At 43.2% G+C, this 15,675-nt stretch overlaps 1 protein-coding gene across 1 annotated transcript; it reads right to left on the bottom strand.

The window, feature by feature from the left end:
- Positions 1–436: 436 nt before the first annotated feature.
- LOC100356740 (olfactory receptor 1E16-like) lies at positions 437–1,384 on the bottom strand. The gene has a single exon (XM_070061790.1). The coding sequence runs from the start codon at positions 1,382–1,384 to the stop codon at positions 437–439; it is 948 nt and encodes a 315-aa protein (XP_069917891.1).
- Positions 1,385–15,675: the final 14,291 nt, after the last annotated feature.

The raw sequence follows: 15,675 nt of genomic DNA, 5'->3' as shown, positions 1-15,675 counted from the left end.
GAGCTCCTGTCTTCTGTTTACTAAAAAGGCATGAAAATGTTATTGTGAACTATGTAGGCACCCCCACTATGCTGTGTAGCACTAGTAGCTTGTGCCTTCTTACTCTTGATTTGAAAAACCCCTAACCCAACCTCTCATACGTGGAAGTTAAAAAAACCCTCAATCTAAACATAGACTAGTAATCATTTTATTGTTTATATATGTATTCATGGAGTTATTTAAAGAAGTGGTTCTTAAACTATGCCTCTCCAAGGTCATCTGGGGAGGTCAGAGGAAGTATGGCCATGTCTCCAAGGTCAGACTCTCTTTTGAACTACAGGACAGGCATATTGTAGTATACCATTTTAACAGAGGTTCCTTGGTACAGTAAAACTTGGAATAATATTTCAGCATCAATTAAGTATATGTAAAGGATAAAATTGTGTAAAAATACTTGTTACCATCCTAGAGAGAAGAGAGTCTTCTTTCCACAGTCAATTCTTCCCAGGGCTCCCTTTATGTCTTGGTTCCTCAGGCTGTAGATGAAGGGGTTCAGCATGGGAGTCACCACAGTATACATCATAGCCATGACAGTCTCTTTCACAGTAGAATTATTGGCTGATGGGATTAGGTAGAGACCAATAACTGTCCCATAGAACAACGACACCACAGACAGGTGGGAGCCACAGGTGAAGAAGGCCTTACGGATGCCCTGTGCAGAAGGAACCTTGATAATGGAAGACACAATCCTTACATAGGACATTGTGATGAGTAGGAAGGGGATGACAAGAAATGTGCTTCCCATGACAAATATCACCAACTCATTGACATGGGTATCAGAGCAGGCCAACTTCAGAAGAGCAGACATATCACAGAAAAAGTGGGGGATCCTGTTGTCTGCACAGAAAGACAGCCTGGCCATCAGCAGGGTGTGCAGCAGGGCATGGAACGTGGTCAGCACCCAGGACAACACCACCAGGCAGAAGCAGAGCTTGGGGCTCATGATGCTGGTGTAGTGCAGGGGGAAACAGATGGCCACATAGCGGTCGTAGGCCATGGCCACAAGGAGGAAGCTCTCCAGGTCTCCAAAAAACAGGAAGAAGTATATTTGGGCCAGGCATCCTGCATAGGGGATGGATGGGACTTGGCTCTGCATGATCTGCAGCAATTTGGGCATTGTGACAGAGGAGAAGCAGAGGTCAGAGAGGGACAAGTTGCTGAGAAACAAATACATGGGCGTGTGGAGATGGGAGTCCAGTCGAATGAGGATGATGATGAGGAGGTTCCCTATGACTGTGGTCAGGTACATGGCCAGGAACAGGACGTAGAAGAGGTTTTTGTGCTGTGGCTGGATGGGCAGGCCCAGGAGGAGGAACTCTGACACAGTGGTTTGGTTTCCTATCATGTTTGTTGCTAGTACCTTTAAGAGGAAATAACCATGTCCAACAAAACTTGAACTTACATTGATTACATTACTATGATACATTATCTGAAAAGATGTTTCCTTTCAGTCTCGTCACAATGAAAGTAATTTCTAAATTTCAAATTTCTGTAATTAGAATCTATGTAATTATACATGCTGCCGAAGCGAACACAGAATCTATATAATTATAAACAACCTATTTTCTTCATATCTCTTTAACATGTTAGCTATATTCCATCATTTCTAAAACATACTTTTCTATTTGCTTCTGAGCCATAAAATATGTTAGTTTTCCTTTTACCCACCTGGTTGGGCATCCTTGATAAGTGTAATTCACTCCTGCTCTGTCAGTACTTGTTTTTAAAAAAGATATTTATTTGATAGTCTGAGTTACAGAGGGTGGTAGAAGACAGAGACTTTCCAATTACTGGTTCATTCCTTAGATGGCTGCAATAGTCAGGGCTGAGCCAGACCAAAGTTAGGGCCAAGAGCTTTCTCTGGGTCTCCCACATGGGTGACAGGGGCCCAAACATTGGACCATCTTCTACTGCTTTCCCCAGGCCACTAACAGGGAGCTTGATTAGAAGTAGAGCACCTGGATATGGTGCCCATGCAAGATACCAGTATTATAGGCAGTGGCTTTACCTGCTACACCACAATGCCAGCACCCCTTTCAGTATCTTATATGTTGGTTTTCCTCAGGGCTTTTTGTAAACATCATTCTTTTATAATTCTATGTGAATTATATATCCCAAGAAATTGTATACCTCATGAAAAAGTCATCTACTCAATGTCTTAGGTTATCATTTAACTATCAGACTTAAATGTCTTTCTCATCCAGGTAATTCTGAATCCTATTGCTCAATAATTATCTTCTGTGGATGTGTCACAGGCATGTTAAGCACAACAGATCTCGAAGGAAACTCATGATCTCACCTTTCACTCTTCCACCCTCTTCCTCCTCCACTCTCTCATCTCATTCTACTTCTTACACCAACACCACACTGCCAGATCAGGATGGCATGTTCTCTCCCCTGGACTGTTGAAATAGCCTCTGAATTAATCTCTTTGCCTTCCTGATCAATGCCCTTCTCCTTGAATGTTTCATTCATACAGTGGGGGGAACTCTAAGGTGAAAATCTGATCATTTCTTTTCTTACTAACATTTCAGTGAGTGCTCACTTCTCTTAAAGTCAAAGACCCTTTGAAGGATACAAATTATGTTTCATTGTGATACTTGTGCCTACCTCCATATTCTCATCTGGCTCCACAATGATTCTTTTTATTTTTTTAAGATTTATTTTATTTTAAAGACAGTTAAGAGGGAGGTAGAGCCAGAGAGAGGGAGAAAGGTCTTCCATCCACTGCTTCACTCCCCAGATGACCTCAACGGCCATAGCTGAGCTGATCTGAAGCCAGGAGCCAGGGGTTTCTTCTGCGTCTCCCATGTAAGTGCAGGGGCCCAAGCATTTGAGCCATCTTCTGCTACTTTCTCAGGCCGTAACAGAGAGCTGGATAGCAAGTGGGGCAACCAGGACTCGAATGGGCACCCATATGGGATGCTGATAACACAGGCTGGGGCTTTAACCTGCTGCACTATAGCACCGGCCCCCACAATGACTCTTGCGTCCCACTCTAGAACAATGATGGACTTAAACATAATTTCTTACTTCCAAACCTTTGAACTCGCTTTTCCTTCCACCTAGCACCCTTTCCCCTCTGCTCCCGTTTAACCTGGCTTACCTGTACTTATTCATATATATTACATATCACTTGCTCAGCTAAACCTTCCTTGTGTTTCCAGACCTGATGCTATACTTTCACCCCAGCCTGTACTCACACTGTAACACTCAATACCCTAGATCATTAGTTTGCAGCCAGTCACCTCACCTTATACAGTGAACTCCATTCAGGTGAGGATCCTCTTGAGTTCAGCAGAGCCCACAATGGGTAAGGCACCTGAATATGATCCAGGTGTCATTAACATTTGTTAGCTGCCTGCCATTCCCCAGCTTAAAGACAGAACAACTCTATCAAGCTAGAATCATCACTCCCATAAAGTCCTGAGTTAAGATGCCCACATCCCTGATAGGAGTACCTGGGTTTGATTCCTAGGTCCAGATCCTGACTCCAGTTTCCTTCCAGTGCAGATGCTGGGAAGTAGCGACGATAATTCAAGTAATTGGGTTCCTGTAACCCACATGGGAGACCTGGCTTGTGTTCCCAGCTTCTGGCTTTGGGCTTGGTCATTGTGAGCATTTAGGGAGTGAATCAGCACCTGGGAGCATTCTCTGTCTCTGCCTTCCAAATAGAGAAATAAACTCTATAAGTGATTAAATATTACTTTACTAGGCCTTTCATTTATATTGAATTACAAATTGAGGGAGGCCTGTGCAAAATTTTTAAATGTACATAGATGATTCTAAAAGACAGGGCTTAAAACAGCTGCATTAAAGGGTGCTCACAGAGCAGTCATCCTATTGAAATGATATGACAGAGAAGGCATTGCACAACAATTATTAATGAACACTGTCACCAACAAAAATTATAACTGCAACATTAATAAAAAAAGATTTCTACAGGGCAGTACAGTCTCGAGAGGCAGAGAGATGGAGAAGAGGAAAGATATACTGAAGAACTGTCCCACAAAGCATCATTACAAGCTGGGAAACCAAGACCCTCAAGTTGGAAGGACACTAGGGCACCAGCTTATTCACCCTCCTGCCCAACTTACTCAGGGTGTCTGAGGGTGACTCCAGGGTCTTGACCCAAGATCCTGCTGCCCTTCATGCATTACAGCCTCTGTAGTCATTACCTACGTCTGCATCACCCCTTCTTACATGTCTCGTTCTACCCATGCCTGAGCCTAAGGGGCTCTGCATCCCAGAGGAGTCCAGAACCTAGAGTAACTCATTAAAGACGAAGTAATTGCAGGACTTATTCAGGACAAAGGCTTTCAGAGTGGTGACTGATTATAGTCACCTGACTACTTTGGGAAAAGGTAAGGGTGAAGGGAAGTTCCTGGGTAGATGCTTAACCATTTCCTGTTAGAGAATAGAGAGTAGCCTGTGTGGCTGGAGCAAGTATTTTGGGAGGTGAAGAATGGTTGGAGAAGCCATAAAAGCAGGGAGGGCCAGCTTATGAATGTTCTAGATATCTTAGCCATGCAAGAATTTAGGTTTTGTCCTGTGAACAATAAGCCATCTGTGGCCCTTGGGTTGAGTACCACCACAAAGGGCACTGATCCCTGGGTGTCAGTATTTCTCACTACAACCCAACTCCCTGTCAGTGGTGCTACATGAGAGAAAAACCGCCTTTAACAAGAATCAGCCATCTATGGTCCAACCATATGCAGATATGTAAGAAGCACAGGAAGAAGAGAAAAGATGAACCTTCCCAGTAATATTCAGTTCTCCTTCAGGATGTGATTAAATGATAAATCCAGATTCCCACTCCATTTATCTACTTTCAGCTCCTTAGCTCCCCAGGAAAACCTTAACAATACCTACCACCACCAGCATCCCTATCACTCTCTAAATATCTCCCATTAGTCCCTGATCCCAAGTTCTTCCTGTGCCTGCCGTTGATCAGGAGCCCATGTGTGACATTTGTAATTACTTTTTTCAGTACCCACTCCATGTACACCTTCCCAGTGTCCAATATCAGCTGGATGAGGATCTTTATGTAGTGGTAGAATGAAAATGTTATTCCTAGTAAGTGTATCTTTATTGGATTTCATGGTTATTTTTACAGTTTTCACCAATTTTTTTAATGGACATGGAATACTAAGTAGTATCTCAAAAAATCCCCAGGATTTCAGACATGGTCCTCCCTGTTCTTGTAGGTACAGCAGCCCAATTTCTCCTTGGTAATTAACATCAGTTATCTCAGGCAGAATGGAAATGCTGCTTTTGAATATTGTTTTATAAAAGACCCCCAAAGGGGCTGGCATTATAGCATAGCATGTTAGCCTCTGCCTGAGATGCTGGAATCCATATGGATGTTGGTTCGAGTCCTGGTTGCTCTACTTCCAATACAGCTCACTGCTAATACTCCTGAGAAGGCAGTGGAAGGTGGTCCAAGTGTTTGGGCCCTTGAACCTATGTGGGAGACCTGGAAGAAATTTCAGGCTCCTGGCTTTGGCCTGGCCAAGCCCTAGCCATTACAACCATTTGGAGAATGAACCAGCTGATGGAAGATCTTTTTCTCTCTATCTTTCATCTTTCTGTAACTCTGCCTTTCAAATAAATAAACAATAATTCTTTTTTAAAAAGGCCCCCCATGATTTATCCAAGGTATGCAGAGATGGTTCAACGTTTGCAAATCAATCAATGTGATACACCACAGTAACAGACTGCGGAAGAAAAACCATATGATTATCTCAATAGACGCAGAGAAAGCATTTGATAAAATACAACACCCTTTCATGATAAAACTCTAAGCAAATTGGGTATAGAAGGAACATTCCTCAACACAGTCAAAGCAATTTATGAAAAACCCACGGCCAGCATCCTATTGAATGAGGAAAAGTTGGAAGCATTTCCACTGAGATCTGGTCCCAGACAGGGATGCCCACTCTCACCACTGCTATTCAATATAGTACTGGAAGTTTTAGCCAGAGCAATCAGGCAAGAAAAAGAAATTAAAGGGATACAAATTGGGAAAGAAGAAGTCAAACTATCCTTCTTTGCAGATGATATGATTCTTTATTTAGGGGATCCAGTGAACTCTACTAGGAGACTATTGGAACTCATAGAAGAGTTTGGCAAAGCAGCAGGATATACACAGGCAATGCCATGGCTGAGAAAGAACTTCTAAGATCAACCCCATTCACAATAGCCAGAAAAACAATCAAATACCTTGGAATAAACTTAACCAAGGACGTCAAAGATCTCTACGATGAGAATTACAAAATCTTAAAGAAATAGAAGAGGATACCAAAAAATGGAAGAATCTTCCATGCTCATGGATTGGAAGAATCAATATCATCAAAATGTCCATTCTCCCAAAAGCAATTTATAGACTCTATGCGATACCAATCAAAATACCAAAGACATTCTTCTCAGATCTGGAAAAAATGATGCTGAAATTCATATGGAGGCACAGGAGACCACAAATAGCTAAAGCAATCTTGTACAACAAAAACAAAGCTGGAGGCATCACAATACCTGATTTCAGGACATACTACAGGGCTTTTATAATTAAAACAGCATGGTAGGCTGGCGCCGCGGCTCACTAGGCTAATTCTCTGCCTGCGGCACCGGCACACCGGGTTCTAGTCCCAATCGGGGCGCCGGATTCTGTCCCGGTTGCCCTTCTTCCAGGCCAGCTCTCTGCTGTGGCCTGGGAGTGCAGTGGAGGATGGCCCAAGTGCTTGGGCCCTGCACCCCATGGGAGACCAGGATAAGTACCTGGCTCCTGCCATCAGATCAGCGTGGTGGGCCAGCCGCAGTGCGCCGGCCGCGGCGGCCATTGGAGGGTGAACCAACGGCAAAGGAAGACCTTTCTCTCTCTCTCTCACTGTCCACTCTACCTGTCCAAAGAAAAAAAAAAAACAGCATGGTACTGGTACAGAAACAGATGGATGGACCAATAACAGAATAGAAACACCAGAAACCAATCCAAACATCTACAGCCAACTTATATTTGATCAAGGATTTAAAACCAATTCCTGGAGCAAGGACAGTCTATTCAACAAATGGTGCTGGGAAAACTGGATTTCCAAGTGCAGAAGCATGAAGCAAGACCCCTACCTTTCACCTTGCACAAAAATCCACTCAACATGGATTAAAGATCTACATCTACGACCTGACACCATCAAATTATTAGAGAACATTGGAAAAACCCTGCAAGATATAGGCACAGGCAAGGACTTCTTGGAAAAGAACCTGGAGGCTACAGGCAGTCAAAGCCAAAATTAACAATTGGGATTACATCAGATTGAGAAGTTTCTGTACTTCAAAAGAAACAGTCAGGAAAGTGAAGAGGCAACTAATGGAATGGGAAAAAATATTTGCAAACTATGCAACAGATAAAGGGTTGATAACCAGAATCTACAAAGAGATCAAGAAATTCCACAACAACAAAACAAACAACCCACTTAAGAGATGGGCCAAGGACCTCAGCAGACATTTTTCAAAGGAGGAAATCCGAATGGCCAACAGACACATGAAAAAATGTTCAGGATCACTAGCAATCAGGGAAATGCAAATCAAAACCACAGTGAGGTTTCACCTCACCCCGGTTAGAATGGCTCACATTCAGACATCTACCAACAACAGATGCTGGCGAGGATATGGGGAAAAAGGGACACTAACCCACTGTTTGTGGGAATGCAAACTGGTAAAGCCACTATGGAAATCAGTTTGGAGATTCCTCAGAAACCTGAATATAACCCTACCATACATCCCAGTCATCCCACTCCTTGGAATTTATCCAAAGGAAATTAAATTGGCAAATAAAAGAGTTGCCTGCACCCCAGTGTTTATTACAGCTCAATTCATAATAGCTAAGCTATGGAATCAACCTAAATGCCATCAACAGTAGACTGGATAAAGAAATTATGGGATATGTACTCTATAGAATACTATACAGCAGGAAAAAAAACAATGAAATCCAGTCATCTGCAACAAAATGGAAGAATCTGGAAAACATCATGCTGAGTAAAATAAGCCAGTCCCAAAGGGCAAATATCATATGTCCTCCCTGATCAGTAACAACTAACTGTGCACCTAAAATGAAAGCTGTTGAAGTGAAATGGACACTATGAGAAACGGTGACTTGATCAGCCCTTGTCCTGACTGTCGAGGAACAACTTACTACTTTATTCCTTTTGGTATTTTTGTGTTCTACTTAATACCATTGGTTGAACTCTTTAATTAACACACAATTATTCTTAGGTGTTTAAATTTAACTGAAAAGTGTTCTTGTTAAATATAAGAATGGGAATAAGAGAGGGAGGAGGTGTACAATTTGGGACATGCTCAATCAGACTTACCCCTAATGGTAGAGTTAGAAACGTGCCAGAGGATTCCAATCTAATCCCATCAAGGTGGCATGTACCAATGCCATCTCACTAGTCAAAGTGATCAGTTTCAGTTCATAATTGATCATAATGATAGGATTAAGCATCAAAGGGATCACATAAACAAGACTAGTGTCTGCTAATACTAACTGATAGAATTAAAAAGGAGAGAACAATCCAACATGGGAAGCAGGATACATAGCAGACTCATAGAATGGCAGATGTCTTAAACAGCACTCTGGCCTCAGAATCAGCCCTTAAGGCATTTGGATCTGGCTAAAAAGCCCATGAGATTATTTCAGGCATTTCACCACAGTGACAGCCTCATGGAATTGTTCTATTCTTAATGGGAATGTAGGGGGTCTTAAGGTTGGGGCTATTATGACTGTTCCTGGTATCTAGGTTCTGGAATTTGTCATTGATATATATATATATATATATATATATATATATATATATATTTTGACAGGCAGAGTGGACAGTGAGAGAGAGAGACAGAGAGAAAAGTCTTCCTTTGCCGTTGGTTCACCCTCCAATAGCCGACATGGCCAGCGCACTGCGCTGATCCGATGGCAGGAGCCAGGTACTTATCCTGGTCTCCCATGGGGTGCAGGGCCCAAGCACTTGGGCCATCCTCCACTGCACTCCCAGGCCACAGCAGAGAGCTGGCCTGGAAGAGGGGCAACCGGGACAGAATCCAGCGCCCCGACCGGGACTAGAACCCCGTGTGCCAGCGCTGCAAGGCAGAGGATTAGCCTAGTGAGCCACGGCACTGGCCAATTGATATATATTTATGGATTGGGAGTATATCCCTAAAAATGGAATTGTTGGTATGTAGGCTTATCTAATCTGCTTAAGTAGCTACTACCAAACAGTTGTCTAAAATGTTTGTACCAATTTTTTTTAACTTTTATTTAATGAATATAATTTTCCAAAGTACAGCTTATGGATTACAATGGCTTCCCCCCCCATAACTTCCCTCCCACCTGCAACCCTCCCCTTTCCCTCTCCCTCCCCCCTTCCATTCACATCAAGATTCATTTTCAATTCTCTTTATATACAGAAGATCAGTTTAGCATATATTAAGTAAAGATTTCAACAGTTTGCACCCACGTAGAAACACAAAGTGAAAAATACTGTTTGAGTACTAGTTATAGCATTAATTCACACTGTACAGCACATTAAGGACAGAGATCCTACATGAGGAGTAAGTGCACAGTGACCCCTGTTGTTGACTTAACAAATTGACACTGTTGTTTATGGCATCAGTAATCACCCTAGGCTCTTGTCATGAGTTGCCAAGGCTATGGAAGCCTTTTGAGTTCACCAACTCGGATCTTATTTAGACAAGGTCTAAAACCAAAATCTCATATGCTGATGAATCTTCCAATACTTGCTCATGGTATAGCTATTAATTGCTTTACATTGCCTGTGACTTTTTAAGTTTTTGTTTATTTGAGAGGAAGAGACAGAGAGAAAGGTCTTTCATCCATTGGCTCACTCCCCAGTGCCCACAATGGTTGGCTCTGGTCCAGTTTGAAAGCAGGAGCTAGGAGCTTCGTCCAGGTCTCCCTCCTGGTTGCAGCGGCCCAAACACTGGGACCATCCTCTACTGCTTTCCCAGGTCACAACAGAGAGGTGGATCAGAAGTAGAGTAGCCAGGACTCAAACCGATGCCCATATGGGATGCTGGCATCACTGGTGGAGGTTTAGCCTACTATGCCACAGCACCAGCCTTGACTTTTGTTTTTACAGATTTAATAAATTTATCCTTCCAGTTCCTAATTGTAGCACCAAATATTTCTCAAAATAGCAAAGGCCCAGCGCTGTGGCGTAGCGTGTAAAGCTGCTGCCTGCAGTGCCGGCATCCCATATAGGTGCTGGTTCAACTCCAGGATGCTCCACTTCCAATCCAGCTCTCTGCTTTGGCCCAGGAAAGCAGCAAAAGATGGCCTAAATCCATGGGCCTCTTCACCCATGTGGGAGACTAGGAAGAAGCTCCTGGTTCCTGGCTTCGGATCGGCACAGCTCAAGCCATTGCAGCCATTTGGGGAATGAGCCAACAGACAGAAGACATTTCTCTCTGTTTCTCCTTCTCACTGTCTGTAGCTCTACCTCACAAATAAATAAATAAAATCTTGAAAAAAAAATAGCAGAAAGAATCAGCAGTGACTAACAAGTACTGTGAGTCTTCTGTGTTGTGCTGGCACTTGCCCATAACTGGCACTTCCCCACATCTGGGGAACTTTAATGTAACAGTGAAAAAAGTTTTATCCACTTCAAGGGGAGGAAAAAAAACCACTCCTCAGAAATCCACAGATCTGGCTGTGGGGTTTTCTTCCTCCCCTCCCATCTCTAAGACTAGTTGTCCGTTTATCCCAGTGGAGCGGGACAGACAAAACCTACCCTGAGTTACAGGAAACAAAATAGTAATCGTTATAAAGGGAGTGACCAGGAGCAACTGAGGTTTTCCTTTGTCTCCCACATCCAGTGCATGTGTTTCACAGAAAAACAACAACAACAAATGCACAAAACACAACCACTAGAATTGCAAAACCCATTCATCCAAGAGTGGTAGAAGGCAGGAAGGAGAGGTGGGAGGGCCAGAGGCACAGGGAGGAAATGAAATATTCCAGTCAGTCCAGATCCAGGGGCTGGCGAATGCTAGAAAACAGCTGCAGAGGAACCTGGGGTCCTTTCAGACTCATGGAGGTATTAACAATCCACGCACTTGTGTTAAGAAGATTCTGCCTTACGTGCTCCAGAGGCAGACAATCCAGTTCCTCAGAGAGAAGGGGACGTGCAGAGGGCCCTTGGGAAAATGGTGTGTGTTTCCATCTTGACTTAATGAAGAATCGGGCGGGATCTTGGCGAGTTCATCTTTTCTCTTATTTCTGTCCTTTCTGTAGATATGCATGTGGTTGGGCCACAGAAGTCTGACTCCTGTTAGTGGCGGGTTTACCTCGCCTGTGCTGTGTTTTTGGGGAATTGAGTTTTAGTGAGAGATTGCCTCCTGGAAATCTTTCCAAAGTATGTGTCTTTCAGGGTGGTATTTGGCTTAAAGCCCACTGAAAGCTTCTTGTGTAAACTCTGACACTCTTGAGATATTTTAGAACATTCTCAGTCTGATTAACTTTGTGGCTTCTCCAACCATTTTTCTTCACCCATAAAATGTAGGCTGCAGCCACGCGGGACTAGCCTCCAGGTGTAAACAGGAAATGATCAAACATCCATGACAAGTTTCTCCCCACCCCACCTTCTTCCAAGTAGTCAGGTGCGACCAGTGGCTGTAATCAGTTTCCCCTGAAGGACTCAGACTATCTGTCCCAGAGAGGTCCCAGGCAGCTCTTTTGTCTTTAATGAATTCCTCCTGGATCTGGACTCCTCCAGGATGCAAGTCCCCTTAGGCCTAAGATGAGTGGAACGAGAGATGTAAGAGGATGGTGCAGACATTGGTGGTGACCACAGAGGCTGTCACATCACATGCCCATAATGAATAAAGTAGAGTAGAATTATGGATCAGGCCCTGGAGTCCCCCTCAAACAGCCTGGGTAAGTTGGGCAGGAGGGGGAATGGGCCTTAGTGTCCATCCAACCTGTGGGTTTTGGTTTTCCGAGTTGTATGATCTGCTGGATAGTTCTTTAGATATGATTAGCTTTCCTCTGCTCCACTTCTCTGACTGCCAAGACTTCCCAGCAATCTGGAAGTATTTTGACTAAGGTCGGCCAGTTACACTGTTTTAGAGAGATCATCCTACGTAAAACTTCCTGTGCAATGTGTTCTTACAGGATTGCATCATTTCAGTGCAACGATGGTTCTGTGAGGTAGGCTTCAATGCAGTAGCTATTAAGTCTTGTTTTATTTAAAAATAATCTATAGTTTTAAGAAACATTGAACAGACTTCCATTCAGAAATTGTAGTTAAACTGCTCTGGGGAAAACCCAGTATTGTAATTTAAAGGCAGTGTATGACCTTACTCCTCAAGTGCAGTCCATGGACCGCAGCATTGCCATCATCTGGGTCATCACTTAAAATCTGCAATCGGCTCACTAGGCTAATCCTCCGCCTAGCGGCGCCGGCACACCGGGTTCTAGTCCCGGTCGGGGCGCCGGATTCTGTCTTGGTTGCCCCTCTTCCAGGCCAGCTCTCTGCTGTGGCCAGGGAGTGCAGTGGAGGATGGCCCAGGTGCTTGGACCCTGCACCCCATGGGAGACCAGGAAAAGTACCTGGCTCCTGGCTCCTGCCATCGGATCAGCGCGGTGCACCGGCCGCGGTGCGCCAGTCGCGGCGGCCATTGGAGGGTGAACCAACAGCAAAGGAAGACCTTTCTGTCTCTCTCTCTCACTGTCCACTCTGCCTGTCAAAAAAAAATAAAAATAAAAAAAATCTGCAATCTGAACTAGAGAATGAGAATCAGCATTGTTACAGAATGCCTGGCAGGTTTTCACAGACATTACACATTAGAAGTTCTATCCTAGGTTATTCTTTTGTCCAGTGTAGGAGAGGAAGGTAGTGAAGCTAATTTCACCATCAGTGGTAGCACCTGCAAGGGATATCTCTGGTCTGTGATTCCTAGTTAGACTTTTGACACCAGGTTGGGTCTGACTACTTTACTCAGTTACTTTTGAGAAAACTGGTGAATGATTTCCCCTAATGTTTCTTCCCAGTGTAATTCCATAACATAATGTCCAACTGTAAAACTGTTAGTGCAGCTTAAGGACTGTCAGGAGGATGAAGATCCCAGCAGGTGAGCCCAGTTACATATTTTCATTGAAGGATATTCCAACATCTCTTAATGCTCCTCCTCTGATTTCTCAGTCAGCTTTGATACAAAAAGGGCAGTATTTAAGTCAGCATTCTCCAGAAGTCAGAACCATATCATATAGATGGGTGATTGATAGATAGATAGAGATAGGTAGGTAGATAGATAATAGACGATAGAACAAGAGCAAGTGGGGGAGATTTGTGCACAGGAATTCTATCTCATGCAGTTGTTGGAACTGCAAAGTCTAGAATATGCAGGGCAGGTCAGGAGGCTGGAAATCCAGGGAAAAGTTGATGTTACAGCCTTAGTCTTGCATCCAAAGGCAGTCTGGAGGCAGAATTCTTTGTTCTTCAAGGGACCTCTGCTTTTTCTCCTTAGGCTTTCAACATATTCTATGAGGTTCACCACATTATGTATGCTAATATGCTTTACTCAGTCTGCTCATTTAAATGTTTATCATGTTTCAAAATACCTTCATAGTAACATCTGGACTGGTATTTGTCTAAAACAAGGTACAAGGACCTACCCATATTGATACATTAAATTAACCATTACAGTGGGCTTTGGACATCTTAGATAGAACTCAGTTTAGAGCTTGAGTAGAAATGATCATTTATCTTTCTGTTTCTCCAATAATTTCTAAAATTACCATATTTATTTTAAAAACTATTTACTTATTTCAAAGGCAAAGTCTCTCTCTCTCTCTCAAACATTATTATCTATTATCAGAGAGAGAGAGAGAGAGAGAGAGAGAGAGAGATTTTATATATGCTGGTTCACTCCCTAAATGGCCACAGCAGCCAGATCTGGGTCAGGTCAAAGCCAGGAGCCAAGAACTCCATGTGGCATTACCATGTGGGCGGCAGGGGCCCAAGCACTTGGGTCATCTCCTGTTGCCTTCCAAGGCACAGTAGCAGGAGCTGTATCGAAGCAGAGCAGCTGGGACTTGGACTGATGCTCCCATTTGGGATGCTGAAGTCCCAGGCAGTGACTTAACTCACTGCACCACAATGCCGAGCCCACAATTGTATTTGTTTTTTCCCACGCCAATGCCAATGATGTGTGCAGATAGAAACATTAGGATGCTTAGAATGAGTCATCTGTATTAGTGAAATGAATGGTATAACTGAGGTACCCTCATGTTTTCTGTGGGTACAAAATTACATCTACCTAGTAATAGTCTAAATTTAGCCCCATATGGTTAATTCTGGTTTTAGTTCTGGAGGATTTAGTAGGACTATTAATTCTAACTTTAATGAGAGTTTGTAGCCTTTGAAGACTGAGGAATGCATAAGTATGTCTCAACTTGAAGGAAAACAATATAAGTAAGTAATGAAACATAGGTCCTATCTGGGTACCATGCCAGCTGCCAGCTCTACTGCAGGCATGGCCTCCCTACACGGAGCTTGCAGTCTGGTGGGGAAGTCAGATTAAACTAGTGATTTAGGACATGAGTGCTATGGGATGAGTACTGGGAACAGTGGTAACGTAGGAGCAAATCTTAACAGGTCTGGTGAGACACCAAAGGTTTAGCTGAGCAAATGACATCTATACAGAAGAATAAGTGGGAGTAAATCAGGTAGAAAGGGAGCAGAGGGAATAGATGCTAGTTAGGAGGAACAGCAGGTGCAAAATGCTGGAGGCAAGAAATGATCATTTTTAAGTCCATCACTGCTGGAGAGTGGGGTCAGATGATAGTGTGGAGGTCGGCAAGAGTCAGGTCCTAGAGCACCACTCCTGCCCGTGAAAGGAATTTTGCCGTTATCTTAAGAGCAATGAGAATCCTCTGAAATACTTAGTCAGGAGAAAGATGTAAGAACACCACAATGGGAGAAAAAGATTGTTGAAGGAGAAAAGCCCTGAAGCAGAGAAACAGGGAGATGAATTGAGCAGCTGTTTTAACCATCCATTTCAGTTAAGATGTCGGCCTGGCCTAGGATCGTGTGTTTGGATACAGAGTGGATGATCAGAGAGCTAAGTGTAGAATCTATAGGCTATGTTAGATTGGAGTTGATGATGAGAGGAGAAATGAATGAAATAAAACTCACAGAGCTTTGATTTGATACTGGATTCCTTTCACTGATTGTGAGAATGGAGAAGGAGAAGTTTGGGAGAGGGACTAGGTGAGACTCGAGTTTCATTTGGGATCTGTTGAGCTTAAGATGTCTGTGATCCCTCCACAGGAAGATAATCATGGAGCGGTGGGATACAGAGTTCTGTGGGTTAGATAGATATCTACACTAGTGTTTAAATGGTAAGCTAATACAAGTGGAGGGCATGGTTCTGCTTGTAGGTATACATAAAGTTGTAAGAAAATTATATTTAGAAAACCTTGAGGAAAATTAACAGGTAAGAAACAGACAGAGTAGGAGCCAATCATAGTTTTTGAGTGGTCAGAAAGTAAACTAATAAATTTGTGTCTCAGGAACTAATAGATAATAATGTTTGAGAAATAAAGGAGTACTGTAACATGTAAAAAGAAAT

Source organism: Oryctolagus cuniculus, chromosome 17 (genome assembly GCF_964237555.1).
Source record: "Oryctolagus cuniculus chromosome 17, mOryCun1.1, whole genome shotgun sequence".
Lineage (NCBI taxonomy): Eukaryota > Metazoa > Chordata > Mammalia > Lagomorpha > Leporidae > Oryctolagus > Oryctolagus cuniculus.
This window is presented reverse-complemented; position numbering and strand designations above follow the sequence as displayed.